General features: G+C 38.9%; 1 protein-coding gene across 2 annotated transcripts in view; it reads right to left on the reverse strand.

Annotated features, from left to right (window-relative positions):
- Nucleotides 1–18,274, reverse strand: part of LOC138711812 (alpha-tocopherol transfer protein-like) — a 131,897-nt gene that overhangs the window by 55,105 nt on the left and 58,518 nt on the right. For both annotated transcript variants that reach the window (XM_069843064.1, XM_069843063.1), the window contains exon 4: nucleotides 14,378–14,627. In XM_069843064.1, the coding sequence (XP_069699165.1) occupies nucleotides 14,378–14,627 (250 nt within the window). The remainder of the gene's footprint in view (nucleotides 1–14,377; nucleotides 14,628–18,274) is intronic.

Consider the following 18,274-nt stretch of genomic DNA (forward strand, 5'->3'; position numbering starts at 1 on the left):
ATCGGACGGACTTAACTTGTTTTGTTCCATTCGGGTGGATAAAACGGTTTTTGAAACGGAAGCTAACGAAATACAAGTATGTACTTTAGGAAATCAAGTTTACTAAAGCAAAATTAATTGGTACCAGTATATGTTACAGTGATTGTTAATGAATTAATAGTCTAAAATTTATGACTATTATGCACTATTCATCTTCACAAGCAAATAAAAACACAAAAGAAAATGCTATATCATTCCAAAACTTTCTTCATTATCAAGACAATCACATCTTTCATTTTACTCTTCACTCTGAGTCATCTTTCTGATAAAAAGCAATGTTTGCGTAAAACTATAATTTTGGTATGTTCCTCCACTCATCTCCAGATCTTTGTTTCAACAAACAGTCCATATTAGCCTTCTTTGCAGTCTTCACATTACTTGGGCAAAATGGTATGTTCAAGGGCTGAGTTACATCTTCAAAATGACAACTCTCTTTAACAATGATTTCGAACGTCTAGAATGATCAAGTCGATATGACACTTTCATAGCTACATTTACATTCGTTTTACCTGCCTTTATTTTCTTCATCAGACGTATCGTTTTCATGGTACTGATCCCTTCCAGCTTAAGAACTCTGAAGTCTTGAACTTTCTAATCTATCCCCAAAACGTAAACTTTGCCCACATTACGACAGAAATTGTGGTAGTCTTCAGGCATAAATATTTCAGAGTGCCTTCGCAATGCTTTTTCTATTATGCCAAATGCCCTACCTGTTGGGAGGATATGAATGGCCTTGACCAGGAAAAGTCATACATATGTATGTCATATTGCGGTGATTTTTGCAGAAGCCACCACTAGAGAGCATGTACAAGAATGAAATTTCGATTTTGACCCCACACTCGTCTGGAATTAGCCTTTTAATGGAGACAGCTTCATCAAAATTCTGTCTGCTATGAAAATTTGTAAGAGCTGAAGCTACATCTTTTGCTTCTCGGCTTGCCTGATTTTCAATTCAGCAGTAAAAATTTGGGGAATTTATTCTCAACTTCTCTAATACAGAATGCGCAGAAACTAATCTAAGATATTTATTAGTAGTTTCGGCCACGGCTGAACCTGTTGTAAATCGAAAGTGTGTCAAAATTTTGTGGAGTTTCTTTCAACATTTTGTAGAATTTCTTTGCTCTTATTTTGTGGACGATGAGTGCAGCACGAATTTCTTCCTTTTTCTTACCGCTGACGGAAGATTTACACTTCATGATGCATTCTTGCACAATATCTACATGTGTCGGTAGCAGGTGCACCAAACCCCAAGTTTAATTCAGTGGAAAAGATGTTGTAAAAGAACCACCATTTTACCTTCAAAGAGTCTGACACACTGGAATTGTAAATTTTGTGTAGTTAGCTTATACTGAGATTTCAAAGAAGGTGCAATCTTCTACTTTTTCCGCGAAAGTAATGGCTTTCGCATGCTTTCAAGTTCGATATAAATGTACAACATTCACATAGTCAGTAGATTTCTTATTTCCAAGGAAATTGGCTACGACTGACTTAAATATCACACGTGCATCTCTTTCAGTACCACCCAGTATGTCTTGAAAGTGGCTGTCAGCAATGATCTTCCTTATTTGTGAACCTATGAACACACGTTCTTTCAATTTTGCGTAACTCAACTCCGAAAACTTGTTACAAAGATGCCAAAAAACATTTGAATCATTGTCTAGTGACTTCACGAAATTCCTTATGAGCCCCAGCTTTATGTGAAGCGGTGACATGATAACTTTGTCATGTACACGAAGGACATTTTTATTTTCTGGCTACATTCTATCTCTGATCGGCTAATTCTTCTTCATGTAGTTGTTCTTTCTGTCTCTGCTGTCGCACTCGCAGATGGATCAGCAATACTTGGTGTAACCCTGTCTGCATTTCAAAGAGAATAGTGATAACTTTTAAATTCTTTAAGACGTGAACCGAGTAGTTCAGCTTGGGCTTTTGTTAGTGCCAGGTCCCGTACAAGATCGCTAAACTCAACATTATTCATTAAATGAATATTTCTCAAGGTTGGTAGTAGCCAGAGACTGATGCCCGAGTGCACCATTCTCGATTAAAATTTGACCATGGTTAAGTCGGCACTTGACCATCTTCAACGCCAATTTGCGGAGTATCAATCTCGATCTAAGTTAAACAAGCGAGTTGATGATGATAAAATTTGATCACGGGTGTGGGACCGATTATCTTAAATTGAACATGGTAAAGTCGAGAAAAGCAAACTGGCGGCACGATTTGACGTACTTGATGGAATTGAAGATGAAATGATGTATCTTGAACACTGAGGGTGGGTGTCGTTATTGAGTTCCCACGTTGGACGCCATTTGAGGGTGAGTGGTTATTGTGACCACACGTTGGGCGCCATTTGAGGGTGGGTGCGTCTCGATGTTGCGTGAGATTCACTCAGGGTAGCCGAGGTACGGTTGTGGTGTAGGTTGATGTCGGGAATAATACCAAGCCGGCTACTTAAATAAAAGGCAGCGTAAACTTCAAAACTATAAGTTTATTGTCGTATCCACTTGGTAAACCCTAGAGTATGTATTTCCGGCTGACTTATAATTCAATCGTTGGTCGCAATTCTGTATCGACTCAGTTGCAGCTCTGAATAAGCTCTATCCGATACTATAAATTCAATACTCTGTCCCGTACACTACGACACGAAGCGAAATAGTAGTCCTGTCGACACCAAACGAAGTAGTTATTCTGCCCTGTATGTAGGGCCGCCGACACGAAGTAAAGTTGTTTTGATGATCTCCGCTCCGAAGCGGAATAGTAGTCGTCGACACCAAACGAAGTAGTTATTGTGCCCTGTATGTAGGGCCGCCGACACGATGCGAACTCGTTTTTATGATCTCCGCTCCGCGGCGGAATAGTAGTCGTCATCTCCGCTCCCCGTCACCCTTATTTTTTAAAAACCTATCCTACGCTAAAACTAACTATTCTATTGGTTAAAAACTACGTCACTAACTGGCCTAAAATCTATTCCCTATTGGTCCAAAGTGACCTCATAAGCTGGACCAAGATCTCTTCTTATTGGGCGCGAAATATGTCATCTCTAAATTTAAACTTTGGATTTCCCATAACATCTGATTAGTTTGTCTATCTCACAGGAATACCCGTTCTTTGGAAAACCCAAGCTTGGCAGTATCTTTCCCACGGGTCTAGTCCGACTCCGGCTTTTATGCTTCATCGAGTCTATACGAAACCCCGCTCAAGGTGGCCCTAAATCTGTCCGATGCTGACAAGTGACGAAACCCCTGTGTGAGGAAGCTAATTCTAACGAAGTCGCCAGAACATCCCCGCGAATACATGTAATAAAAATATGGAGATATCACTTCGCTAATAAATCGGTCTCTCCCTCTCGTAATTACTGCTTCAAATGCCCATCTACATAACCATTGGAAATTCCCGAAAGAGTTTCCAATGTTATGAGATGTCCCCGCTTTCTGCCTATAACTAGCCTCACAGTTCCCCTACGCTATCAGCCGGTAACACATTATTTACAATACAATCTGATTATAATATCACTACAAGCAATTACAATAAATAATACATATATCTTCACAAGCCTTTCTATGTACACAACTCTCACACAATAAGCACAACAATGTACAATTTATATTCACATTTACATATGTACAATACCATTCATTCACATATTTACAATTGTTTATTCATTGATCAGTTACACACTCTGCGTGCTTGGTTGTACCAGCCGCCCTGTACATGTTCACCTAGCTGTACGCGTGATACTAACTATCCTTACTCTTTCTCATACCTGCCTCCTAGCCTCTCCTGTTTGAAAGGCCGCAAGAGTTGCTTGTGGTACCTACCAACAGGTTTACTTTTTCCCCTTTCTACCAATTCGAAAGTATGGTCTCCGTATTTACTCTTAATTTCGTAGGGCCCCTTGTACAGTAGCTCCATGCGTGAGTAACGTCCTCTAAGGGCGGAAGATAACTTCACGTCCCTTAGCAATACCAAATCGCCGGGTGTGGGCTCCCATTTGTGGCGATATCTTTTAACTTTACCGAGTCTATACTCAGCCTTTTTCCTGATTCGGTCGAAAGCTAGTTTACACAGTAGTTCCGCACTAGGAGGCTCACCCTCCTGTATTGCCTGCGGCAAACTCTTTATCATAGGATCGGGATCGATCCCTAACATCAGTTTGATCGGAGCTATTCCGGTCGTTGGATTAATAGAGTGGTTCATGACTCTCTCAATCACCTCACATTGCCTAAACCAGTCCTTATGGTTTCGGTGACACAGAATACGGAGGTACAATGATATATCCCTAAGCGCTCTTTCGCAGGGATTACCGCTGGGAAAGTATGCGGAGCAATTGTACAGCTTCACACCCGCATCTTCCAGCCTTTTGCAAAACACTTTCGATTTATGTACCGACACATTGTCACTGAGCACCGCTGTTACCGGACCGTAAGTCGGTATGTAATCTCTAACCAGCTTGTCAGCACACAACTTACTAGAGATATTTCTTAAAGGGTAAATCTTTACAAATTTTGTGAAGACATCGTACGTAACAAATATGTACCTGTGTCCGAAGGACGATGTGGGCATTGGACCGTGTTCGTCCACTGCTACAAGTTCATTCTTTTTACCCCTGATAATGACCTGTGGTACGTTGTCATACCTTACATTTAGAGGTTTCGCCCTCTGGCAGACCTCGCAACGAGATATTACCCTTCTAACCTTCTTTGACAGTTGCTTAATATAAAATGATTCTGACATAGTTAAAATGATCCTATCACTCCCAGAGTGACACATAGATAGGTGAAAGTTGTTTATAAGTTCATTCTCCATACTCGCAGGTATGTATATCTTCCACTTCTGGATATCCCTACCATGCAATTTATACAAGATACCAGAGCGCAATCCATACACTTCGTCTTTCACCTGTGAGATTTCTCTAGCTTTGTCCATTACGGCCCTTATCGTGGAATCCTCCTGCTGCAAATCTGCAATTTTCCGAAATTTTCCCGTCAGAGCTCCATTCCTCGTGGAATCAATTTTCATCACGGCAATTTCGTACGCGGGGGCGGTGATAGTTTCCGGTAGCCCCGATTTGGAATTCAAACGAGAGAGACAATCACCAAAGATATTGTCTGCCCCCGGAATATGTCTAATCGTCACATCATGAGACAAAATTTCGTGCACATATCTAGATATTCTAGAGTTCGTCAATTTGCATCTACTCAGAAACGCTAGGCTTACATGGTCAGTAAATATGATTATCTGCCTATTAAAGATATACTGACGGAACTTCTGTAGTGCGAAGTACACAGCAGAAATCTCAAGTTCCGTGATTGATGCGTTGCTTTCGGTACGCGACAGTCCCCTAGAAGCTGTGGCAATCACATGTCGCTTATTATCTACATCGGTCTGACATAGAATTGCTCCATATCCATATGAAGACGCATCAGTATAAATCTGAAAAGGTAGGCTGTCGTTAGGCCTTTCCAACAGAATTGAGTCGGCAAAAAGCAGTTTCGTTCGATCGAATGCTTCCTGCTCTGCCGACCCCCACCTGAATGGTGTATCCTTCTTCAACAATGCTCTGAGTGGGGCTACATGCTTAGCATAATTGACGAGAAACCGATTCTGGTATTGTAGGATACCTAGATATCTACGAACCTGTTTCCGGTTCCGCGGCGGCGGGATCCTCGAAATGCTCTGAATTCTCTCTTGGTCCGGTCTAATTCCGTCAGACGAAATTACGTAACCCAGGAAAACTGTCTCAACTTTAAAAAAGGCTGTTTTCCCCAGCTTGACTGTCATACCAGCCTCTCTCAATTTAGTAAGTACAAAATCAATATCTCTAATATGCCTATCAACATTATTGCCATATATAAGAAAATCGTCAATGTACTGTGCCAGAAAACCTTTCGTCGAATCACCAAAAATTATGTCAAGTGCTCTTAGTAGCGCAGATCCAGAACTCGCGATGCCGAATGGGCATCGGGTATACTGATAAACTTTCCCGTTATGTAGGAACGCTGTGAATTTTCTCGAGTCCTCGTCCAGCGGAATCTGCCAATACGAACTGGTCAAGTCCAAACTAGTGAATATAGAACAGTCACTGATACGGCCTAACAAAGTGTCCACTGACTCCGTCCTGAAATTATCTTTAACTGAGAACGAGTTAACGTGTCGGGCATCGATTGTTACTCTTAAGCTTCCATTGGGCTTACTAACCCAGCACAATGCATTTACGTAAGGCGAGTCCGATACTTCTATAACTCCGTCTTTTAACATATCATTTATGACTTCGTCTGCCTGATCCCTTAAAGATAGGGGGATGGGTCTACATTTATGCCGAAATTCCTCCATTCCTACCACCTTAATTTGGTGTGTATACACTCTACACAGACCCGGCGCGTCTGAAAAGACATTTAAATGGCTACCTACAACATCCACAAATGGCGCTTTCCAACGTGGGGCTCGAAGGAAGACAGCTGTTCCAGTGACCGGCCCCGGGTACGAACACAGCACCAAACAACGAGGAGGACCGGACGGAGCAGTTCAGCCCTGCATAGCCGAGGAACGACGCTGGAAGGCGGGAACAGAACCAAGCCGTCGCGACATCACGACAACACTAGAGAAGACAACACGGGGACCACCAGAGAAGGCGACTCGGAGAGGCTGTGGCAAGTATGAATAGAAGACGTACAAATGTGTATATATGTATATGATATTTTGGGGGAATAATTATAAAGTGTATATGTTTCAATTTCTGGTGTGATATTTCGGGTGTATATATATATGTATTTTTTTTTGTGTGATATTTTGGGGGAAAGAGTGAAATAAGTGTATTGCGTAATTTGTTGGAAGTGAGTCGAGTGCAAATACAGGCCTAGTTAGATTATTATTGGGAAAGCAAGCGTCGGATAGATGACAGAGTGGCGTATAGATGATACTACGTAGCCATAGGAGTAAAGTAGTTAGGAAAATACGAGAAAGACGAGGAAATAGAAACAAGGGAACCATGGAGCAAAGGAAGGACGAGGAAATTATGGAAATTAGGGAGGAGGTCGAGAATAACGCAGGACAAGAAATAGAGAGAGAGCGAACGGTGGAAAAGCAACAGAGTAGAGACCGCGGCAAAGGGGAAATGACGCTAGAGCAGTTGTGGGAGCAGATGAGACACTTCATGGAAAATAATTCAAGGGAAAGTCGAGAACAAATAAAACAAATGGAAAGTAAATTAGAAAATAACTCAAGGGAAAGTAGAGAGCAGATAAAACAAATGGAAAATAGATTGGGGGAAAGTTCGAAAGAGATTAGAGATCATATTGCAAAATTAGCGGAAAGAGGAAACAAGATGGAGGACAAAATAGAGAAGCTAGAGGGAAAATTAACCGAGAATGGGATCGGAATGGAGAACCAATTGAAGATAGCTATGGATAGGATGTCAGAAAGTATGAAGGATTTAGAAGTTAGAGTTAGAGATAGCGCTACGAAAGAGAATAGCGATCTAAAATCAGCTGTTGAGGAAACGATAGTGGAGAAGGTTCGAGAAATTCAGAATTCGGTGGAAGAGAAAATAGGTGAGATGGATCAGGAAGTGGACGGTCTCAAGCGAGCCATAAAGAATAAAGAAAGGGCGGATAACGAATGTTTGGAAGAATTAAGAAGTAAACTAAACTCAATAAACGACGTACTAAATGGGGGTAGTCCCGCAAATTTAAGCGGACATAGCAGCTCGGACCGTGCAGTTTCTAGACAAGAGGGCACAAGTGAGAGCCCGGCATCAGGTAGCAACATAAATGTAAGACATGTTAACAATAGTGTTGGTGAGGAATGTCAGACCTCACGGGATGATGTGCGTAGTGAGTTGATAAATGTAAACGACAAGGCATATTTAGGCCGTCCACAGTACCCCACTCACATTTTGAATGAGATTGGTTACCCTATTTTTGATGAGGTTGAATTTTCAAACCCGCATAACTACATAAGTGAGCTAGAAACGTACTTTAGAGTAAGAGGGGTGCCGGATGACTTAAAAATGACTGTCGTACGAAAGAGCCTAAAGAGCCGACCACTCAACTGGATGTTGTCGTTGTTGGGTCCCCACGTTGGACGCCATTTGAGGGTGAGTGGTTATTGTGACCACACGTTGGGCGCCATTTGAGGGTGGGTGCGTCTCGATGTTGCGTGAGATTCACTCAGGGTAGCCGAGGTACGGTTGTGGTGTAGGTTGATGTCGGGAATAATACCAAGCCGGCTACTTAAATAAAAGGCAGCGTAAACTTCAAAACTATAAGTTTATTGTCGTATCCACTTGGTAAACCCTAGAGTATGTATTTCCGGCTGACTTATAATTCAATCGTTGGTCGCAATTCTGTATCGACTCAGTTGCAGCTCTGAATAAGCTCTATCCGATACTATAAATTCAATACTCTGTCCCGTACACTACGACACGAAGCGAAATAGTAGTCCTATCGACACCAAACGAAGTAGTTATTCTGCCCTGTATGTAGGGCCGCCGACACGAAGTAAAGTTGTTTTGATGATCTCCGCTCCGAAGCGGAATAGTAGTCGTCGACACCAAACGAAGTAGTTATTGTGCCCTGTATGTAGGGCCGCCGACACGATGCGAACTCGTTTTTATGATCTCCGCTCCGCGGCGGAATAGTAGTCGTCATCTCCGCTCCCCGTCACCCTTATTTTTTAAAAACCTATCCTACGCTAAAACTAACTATTCTATTGGTTAAAAACTACGTCACTAACTGGCCTAAAATCTATTCCCTATTGGTCCAAAGTGACCTCATAAGCTGGACCAAGATCTCTTCTTATTGGGCGCGAAATATGTCATCTCTAAATTTAAACTTTGGATTTCCCATAACATCTGATTAGTTTGTCTATCTCACAGGAATACCCGTTCTTTGGAAAACCCAAGCTTGGCAGTATCTTTCCCACGGGTCTAGTCCGACTCCGGCTTTTATGCTTCATCGAGTCTATACGAAACCCCGCTCAAGGTGGCCCTAAATCTGTCCGATGCTGACAAGTGACGAAACCCCTGTGTGAGGAAGCTAATTCTAACGAAGTCGCCAGAACATCCCCGCGAATACATGTAATAAAAATATGGAGATATCACTTCGCTAATAAATCGGTCTCTCCCTCTCGTAATTACTGCTTCAACACGCAAATCACTGCGGAAATAACAGAATTGGTGTTATTGTAGAAAGAGTAAGTTTGTAGATGAATAATAAAAATGTTCTTTTTTTTCTCAAAATAGACTAATGTTTTATACATGTTTCTGCTTTGGAAGATCGGGACTTTACTTGAGGACAAAATATTATTTAGGCCTAATTGTCCAATTTTGTTAACATAATAATAAAGTAGATATTCTATGCCGGTAATAATATAGCAAAACTAAATGACCATTTGTAGAATGCGAGATTATCACTTATTAGCTATAGATTTGCCGTTTGAAACTATTAGGACCTACATGACGTTTTGGACAATTAGGCTATTTACGCTTCAATTAAGAGAAATTACACGGATACCTTCCTTTCCCTCTTACTCCAAAATTCCAACCTTATGCACACAAAATAAATTGGCACTAAAAACTTCCTTTTTGTATGCATGATGATGCGTATTCGACATACACAGACAAATTGCTTTTTTTTTTTTTTTTTTTTTTTTTAATAATTGTTAGCGAGGTATCCGTATACTAAAATAATTATTGGCACTGAAATGTGTCTTTTCGTAAGCAAGGTGATGAGCATTCGACAAACACATACAAATCTGCTCTTTTTAGTAGCCTATTTCAAAATGATTGTCAGTGAGGTATCCATATACTGAAATTTTCCCAATTATTATCAATAATATGAAATAACCACTGTATAAATTACGTTACAAATTATGTGGAATTATGTAAACACGTATAACTCATGTGAATTGTGAGGTTAAATCCAACCAGGTAGCCTGCTTTTCTCTTAGAGAACTTCAACCAGTACTTTTATTCTGTAATATGGATGCATAATTGCTGACGAATTCTAAAGGAATTCCCACTTCGAATTGTGAGAAGTTCGGTGCTATTTTCTTTTTTTCTTCCATGATTATTGAAACTTGTTATTTCAAAACTGCGAGGATGTTTGAAAGCAGTCCGACAAACAAAAACGAAGCGATAATTGACAGAGTGCGTTCGTTCGCTGTTTTATACGCGGTAACCTAGCGCTCAGTTGATTCTTCTCTAGCGAGCGTACCGTCAGCTGACGGTACTGAGTTGATCGAGGGAAAATGTCGGTGCACCGCATTTGTAACTTGATCACTGTGAAGAATTAACCATGTTTCTGTGATTGCTGATAAACGGACTTGATGATCGAGAATGGTGCACACGGCCATGAATCGTTGGTAGGAGATGAAAGAGGGCTTTGTTCTTGCATTACTTCATTAACTGTGCATTCTGCAGGTACTGTTGGTATTGGCCAAGTGACGGGATCATGTAGAATTATTTTAGAAACTGAAGAACGTCTGGATACTTTACAGATGCACGAATTTTGTAGGAGAATCCGGTGACGTTTGCCAAAGAGAAGTAACAGTCTGTGGTGTGGTTGCTTGACTCACGCCATATCATAGGAACAGCATATGCCAAATGGTTGTTCTTCTTCAACTTCCTTATCAAACGCGCAACTTGCATTCACAGGTCGAAAAGATGAACTGTGGTGCCCACGACTTAGCGCTATCCTCCTTCGAATAAAAGTATAGTTCATGTGCTTTCTTCAGAAACGGCGTAAAATTCTTCCGATGGGATTTGTATGTTACATAGCCGCACAAGACGCAGAACACATCATGCAACGCAACATAAACCACGAACATTTATAGCATTGCATTAGAAATAACGAAAAACGACAAAAAAATCGACGGTGTTCCATCTTAAAATTACGTTTCGTCGATATTTTCAAAACCTGACAAGATAGAGCAAAACTGTTTTCAGGTTTGAAATCAGCATGAAAAACTACATTAGAAATAGCGAATATCACGTCAGATATCTACAATTTCTTTATCAATGTATTTGTATACTACAAACTCGTCTATAGCGAAGAAAAACAACTATAAAAGTAAGAAATCCGATTGGTTACAGTGTGTTTCACGGAGAAAATATTTGTCCTTCTATTGATTGGCTTCGTGTGGTTTACAAATTTGATAAGTGTTTTGAGGAGTAGCTTGGGCCTACATTAAACATGTTCAAGAACTTAGCACAAACAATTGCTAATATACTGAACGAAAAGATATCTAGTAGGCCTATAGATCTATTCGTTATTGAATAATACTCCACAACTCAATCATCACGAAAGCTCTCAACAAATGCCGACAAGGGCAGAAAAGTAAATAGTCTACTAGTGGCCGTAAAAGAGCGAAGAAAATTAAGAAAATCGCCAACTATGTAATGTGAGCACAATAATATAGTATTCCTCTTAGAGAGTCATTCTGTATTATTGTCATATCCTCACTGTAAAGAAATAAGTGTTTTAACAATGTCTAAATAGCCCACAATAATTTAAAAATTGTTTCGTATCACGATGGTCTTTTTATGAGTGCAATAAATATCTTCGGTGAATTCCTTTCCATACGAGGCACGTTAAAGACCCAACCTTGTAGAGAGATGACGTCACGAGCAATGCGGGAGGAGTCTGTTGGCCAGTACCTTCCATTCTATTTTCCTTGGTTCAACCTGTGTATATACGCATATCTATGTATATATACCGGATGTTTCAGACCACTTGCATCAGCCTTTTTCTCGAAAACTATATTATATTGATTTGTGATATATTTACACGCTGCGGATATATATATATATATATATATATATATATATATATATATATATTTGACTCTGGTGGCTAAATCTTGTATTATTCTTTATATGAACGCACCCCATATTTCTGATTTCTCATTTCTCATTGGAGCTTTTCAAAGCCAAGGACGTTTGGTCAAAATCCGCGCGGAGCTATCGACCTTTCTAGGTGAGACACAGGTCAGTCGCCGAACGCATGCAGCGAGGTGAAGTAGCAGTGGCTCACCTCAGTATTGGACTCACCGAATGCACGGAGCCTGAACATCGCACAGGGCATGAGTGCTCTGTTAACTGATCTGGACCGGAACGAATTGGAATGTACTGTGGAATTGTCTTAACGTGGTTTTCTTCCAGTCTTACAGCCTTAGAGTCCTGATCTGGAACCATGCGATTACCATTTCTTTGGTAAACTGAAGGATCCCTTCGAGGAACGAGGTTAGAGGATGACTCCCTCATGCACGCTACTAAAGAGTGGCTCAGACGTGTTGATGCAGGCTTCTACCGTGCTGGTCTACAGGCCCTCGTTCCTAGATGGCGTAAGGCTGTTGAAAGTGACGTGGGTTATGTGTTTTTCCTAAAGGATGTATCTACATTCTGTGAAAATAGAAAATCTGTAGGATAATAATGTAATTTTTGAATAAATGTTGTGCATTACTTTTGTAGTGACCCTCGTAATATATGGTGAAGTTCGTAATAAAAGTGTTCATCCTTTCAGGGCAAAGAAGATTCCTTTTCAATTTCAATTTTTATTTTGATTTCATAAATATTGTGTGTTTATATGTATTTCTATGTGTTCATGCTAAGAATATTAGCCAGAATTACTATGTTTGAAATCTTGTAATAATAAATGATAATTTCATTCGACTTTAATGAACTTTTCCACAATTCTTCTATCTCTCACGAAATTATCAATGTAATATCACGAAATTACAAAGGTAATCACGAAATAACCAACCAACTAGCTTAAGTTATAAAAGTGGTTTTTTGGGAATTGTTTAAAAACGTATCCAATCTTTTATGTCTCCAGATTTGTACAACATATTATCGTCTCTTAGAAGGAATAAGAAAATATTTACACATTTGCATTTTAAATTAAAATTCATAAAATTATCACGAAATTACCAATGTTTACCCTATTCTGAAACTAAAAATGTGTTGTGAATTTCATAATTGCATCGTACAGATTTTTTTACATTCTTAATTATAAAATTATACTTTTCTTACGGATTTATTACAATTGTTAAAAATCATGCCAGTCTTGTAAATTATTTAAGACTGTACATTAGCATACATAGTTATACTGTACAGAATTACGTTCCGAAAGTCGTATGATTTGTATTAATTGTTGTGATAAGTGCGTAAGAATCATGTAATTTTTAGTTAAAAATTGAAAAACAAAATCTGTACGAAACAATTAACAACACATTTTTAGCTTCAGACCACAACCCAATTAAAGAAATGACACTTCTGAATGGTTTATTCTCTATTTGTAATATTATTTTATCCTTAAAACTAAGGAAAAATGGTATTTTAATAACAACTTGAAATTAATGGAACTCTGAATATATTGAGATTGGGACACATGTTTGTACGACATATTTTGCTAAGAATAAGGTCCGTAAGTGCCGATAAGTCTCGTGGACCATCATATAATGTTAATGTTATGTTTTATTTAACGACGCTCGCAACAGCCGAGATTATATCAGCGTCGCTGGTGTGCCGGAATTTTCTCCCGCAGGAGTTATTTTATATGCCAGTAAACCTATTGACATGAGCCTGTCGCATTTAAACACACTTAAATGCCATCGACCTGGCATATATATATATATATATATATATATATATATATATATATATATATATATATATCTGCAGTATCTTGTGTTGTAGTTTATGATATGATATTGACACAGTAATTGTGTGTTCAGTGCAAAATGTGGCTAACAATGTCCAATTTTATTGCTAAAAGTGAGTAGCTTCATTATTTGTTTTTCTTTCACCCCCAAAATTTATGAGTATAATAAATGGTTGACTGATAAAATGAAACTCATAGATACTGGGACACAATCTGAAAAGGGAAAGAAGCTCAGCTAAAATTTGAATTTTTAGAACGTTTTTGTGGTTTTCGACAACTTTGTAAAGGTGGAGCTCCCTCGCTTTTGCAGGGCGCTCTCCAACTGCTTCGAACAAATTCTACCCTTTTTGTTCAGTGAGAGAGGACAAATGTTCACAAGCGTACTTTTTCTGAAGCACGGAAACAGCTGAAATTTAAGTTGTCTGGTTAAATCAGAGAAGCGTTTTGCAATCCTAACCCCAGTCATTGTAGCAATATGGCAGGAGTAAATCTTAACTGGAACAGATTTCTCAGAATGCGTCACATCTAGGATTACGGCACTCACACTGAGTGTTGGCGAAATAATTTTCTCTTATAAGTAAACTAACAAGACCTACCTGTACGTATCATCTAAAAAAGTTCATCTGAATTTGCATAACAGGCACTGCGCTGAATAAAATATTAAAAGAAGGAATTACCATAATGCATGCTTCGGCCTTCTTCATGCACGGAAATGTAACCTTGGTCACGTGCCCGAGAGTGTAATGGGCCAAATCAATGATGAAGATGTCTCTGAGACTGTAGTCCTCACACATTCTGACTTCGAAAGTCATCATAGCCATTCTGAACCAGTCTTCTAACACAAAATCTGTTGGATCATTTGACAGAACCCCGATACATACTACCCGTTCGTAATCCGGCGTCATCTGAGGCATATGTGTGAAGTACCTGAAATAAGATAATAATCAGTTTCGGTGGTTAAATAAATTGTTAATGAAACATGTACATTTGTTCAATAAATGGTTTCGCTCTGTCACCATAGTGAATTCATATAATATACAAAAGAAAAAATTTATGAAATTATGCTGGTATTTAGAAAGCTTTTGTTTGGAGTACTGTATTTGAATAATAAAGTTTGTTTGAGAATATGTTCAATTCCAAACAACTGTGTTATTACAACAACTTTAAGTTTAAAAGTAATAAAATGACCAGAAGATAGTGTTGGAGGTTATGTCGACCATTAAACACAGACACAAATAATGTATCCAATTGCAAAGCGTGCTGTTTCAATACAAGAAAGGAAAATTGCAATACTAGAGAAGCACCGTTACGATGGCTCAATGTAAGTGCTCTGGACTCATTAGCTAAGGGGCCAGGGTTCAAATTCCAGTGGATTAACCCCGAATTTGAACATGTGTGCGGCAAGCTCGTGGTCATTTCTACACAGGGCCTTTCTCCGGGTATGCCGGTGTTCTTGTGATATTCTAACAATTATTCTCCATCATCAGCCACTAGGATTGTACTTTATATCCACCGCCTGTTGTGCACTCTTGATAGCATCTCACAAACTAAAAATCTACTTTTCTCGGCACTGGCTACATCTACTACCTCACCCGTACAAGTGGGGCCAAAAACGTGAAGCTAAAAGTCCCGTTGCTGGATAAACTGCAAACCAGAGAAACTATTTTTGTAAAATTTTACAAAGTGTTGAGTAGATTATTTTTAAAAGTTATGTTCTTATAATTTGAAAATATGAATTGAGAAATATATCAAGTCTAATATTAACCGAATTTGACATTTGTGTGCTATGTTTTGTTTTGCATAGGCTACCATTCTGTAAAAAGAATAACCCTAGTATTACTCCAAGCCTTTGTTTTTTAATCATATATATATATATATATGATATATATGATATATATTTAATGTCATTAAAAATCATACAAGTAATGGTGCACCTTCACATTGCTGTATACAGGTACTCACCATAACTATACTTATATTTACATACCGTTGTCAAAGCATATGCATGATAGTGACGTGCTACGTATTAATCCTTTAGGTACTCTAATTAACTATAGCTTAACTATTAGAACTAGATCTTCGTTACTATTTGTATTACAATTACAGCTTTGTCCCTTCATTTGTAACCGCGTAATAAGGGACGAATTTTCTCATTTTTTCAGTCAGTGTCTGGGGCATCCTATTGACACATATTAGTCTTAACTGTTATTCGTTTTGCAAGTCGATTGTACAATACTACCACCATAATCTTTATTGCAGTTCATTCACATATTTCTAATAAGAATTTCGCGCACATTTCCACACTTTGGATTCTCTCGACCAGATCACTTCCTTCTCTAGTATTCGCTCCATTCTACCACTCTTTCGATTATTTCATTTGTCCCCATCCCCTAGCAATATAATTATTTAAGTCCACTTTTTAGCCAATTACAATTTATTACACTTTCACCAATATTGTTATTCCCTTCATCAAATTAACACATACAATGAAATTACTTTTTAATCTTCGTAAAAAGATCATCTATCTTTCCCGTTTTTTTATTTGTCTTGTTTAATTCCCCTATTAAGTCATTTTTCCTAAACGATACCTGTTCTAGTAAACCAATTGCTGTCGAAGGTCCCGGGTTCTGGCAGCTTCCCTTTGTTGACGCACTTGACTCCCTCCGTGAAGATTCTTGAGAGATCCGATTTCCTCTACCATCTGTAGATTTACTATGCAACGTACTCGTAGCTTGGACATCGATCTCAGGTACCAGCTGTTTACATGTTGAACTATTCGCACTCTGCCTACATACGCTGGGTTGCTGACGTTTGCGTCTCTCCTCGTAATCTGCTGATTTTCTCGCATTCTTTCCTCCCGTGTTGTTTCTCTGCTCTGTACTGAAGTCATTGCTCTGCGTTTCTTCTGATCTTCTTGTCTTTAGTATCCAGTTATTGTCTGAGTTGAAGTTTCTCTGGCAATAATCTAGATCATAGCTCTTTCCATTAATTATCAGTTTGTCGAATGATAGCATTGCAAACTGTCCTCTTTTCCTGGCTTCTTTCAAATAAGGAATAAGCAGCTTTCGCTTCTTTCTTGTTTCCACACTAAAATCTTTTTCTAGCCAAATTTTTTGTCCTCTTAGGCTCCTCCTACGGTTTAAAATTAATTCTTTTGTAGCGACACTTACACATTTTATTATCACAGGCCTTGCTTTATTTATTATTTATTTAAAAACCGCATATGTTCGAAGCACCGATCACCTCTCTTTTCAACAGAGCACACTTTTGTCTCCACCTGACATCGTCAGTGGGATTTTTTATGTCTTTTCTGTTTCCTAGCCATGTCTCTTTCAGTTTTCAATTTGCTTAGATGTTCGTTCCAAAATGGTTTATAGTAGTTTATTCTATCTCTTGGGATACAATGTTTTGCAGCATCCGGGAGTATCTTGCATAATTTCCTATTATTTTCATTTGGTGCTTCTCGCTTGAAGTTAAAGCTATTTTAATTAAGATTGATTTCATGTTTATTTTTAAAACGGTCCCAATTTGCTTTTCTGAAATTTCAGCTCCATCTTTGTTTTGTTCTCGTTCTGTTTACCGGTGTTGCGCAACTACCAAGGGTGGACACAATCATATTGTGTTAGCAATCTGGGTCACTGATCACTGTTCTTCTGATTCTACTTGAAATATCTGGTGAAGATATTACTAGGTCTCGATTGTAGTGCTTCCATTGTAGTGAATATATGTGGGTGTGTCCTTAGGATGACACATTAACTCCACGTTACTCGATGATAAAAAATCCCTATTTCCTTTCCAGCACCATTTACGTCTTTATATCCGACTTCTATGAGATGTGCATTAAAGTCTCCTACCAGAATAGACTTTTGTGATGTATTAAGGTTCTGAAAGTTTGGTGTATTATGAGGATTACTTTATATCCCATATATCTTGAAATTTTCTTTCTCTTTCCATTATGTAAGTGGATTATTTCACATGCATCTGTCTCATTCATTACTTTCAGATTGGACCATTCATTAGTGATGTCATTTTCTTACTTCTACTAAAATGCTGCTGTCTATTTGCCAAGATTTCGGTAGCAGATACATGTGGTAGCCTCTAAATCGAAAGTACTGCATTCTGTCTTTATAAATATTTGCTTCAACAATAATAAATATATAGATGTTCTCTTCTAACAAGGTTTTTCCCAATTATGTTTTCTTACTTTGGGACATGACTCCTGCATTCCATTGTTAAATTCTCAATGTTGGCTTCTCCCGAAAATCCGATCGAGGACCTACTTTCAGTCGGAACAATTTCCCATTGAGAAGCGTCATCATTTTGAGCTGTATTATAATCGTTTTTTAGGGGCACCAATTTTTATCCTTTGGTGGTTATATCACACACTCGCAACCTCCAATGTGAATGTGGGGCCGCACCTACCGTTGGTCTTCGGGTCCCTTGGACCTAGCCGAGATGAATGTGAATATTCCACCGACTATTTCCCATATCTGTCAGATGGGTCAACTTTGTACCCCGTGATAGGGCTTCATTATGGTATTTCCTCCATATGTGATGAAACGGTCATACCGCCG

This window comes from Periplaneta americana, chromosome 13 (assembly GCF_040183065.1).
Source record: "Periplaneta americana isolate PAMFEO1 chromosome 13, P.americana_PAMFEO1_priV1, whole genome shotgun sequence".
Classification (NCBI taxonomy): domain Eukaryota; kingdom Metazoa; phylum Arthropoda; class Insecta; order Blattodea; family Blattidae; genus Periplaneta; species Periplaneta americana.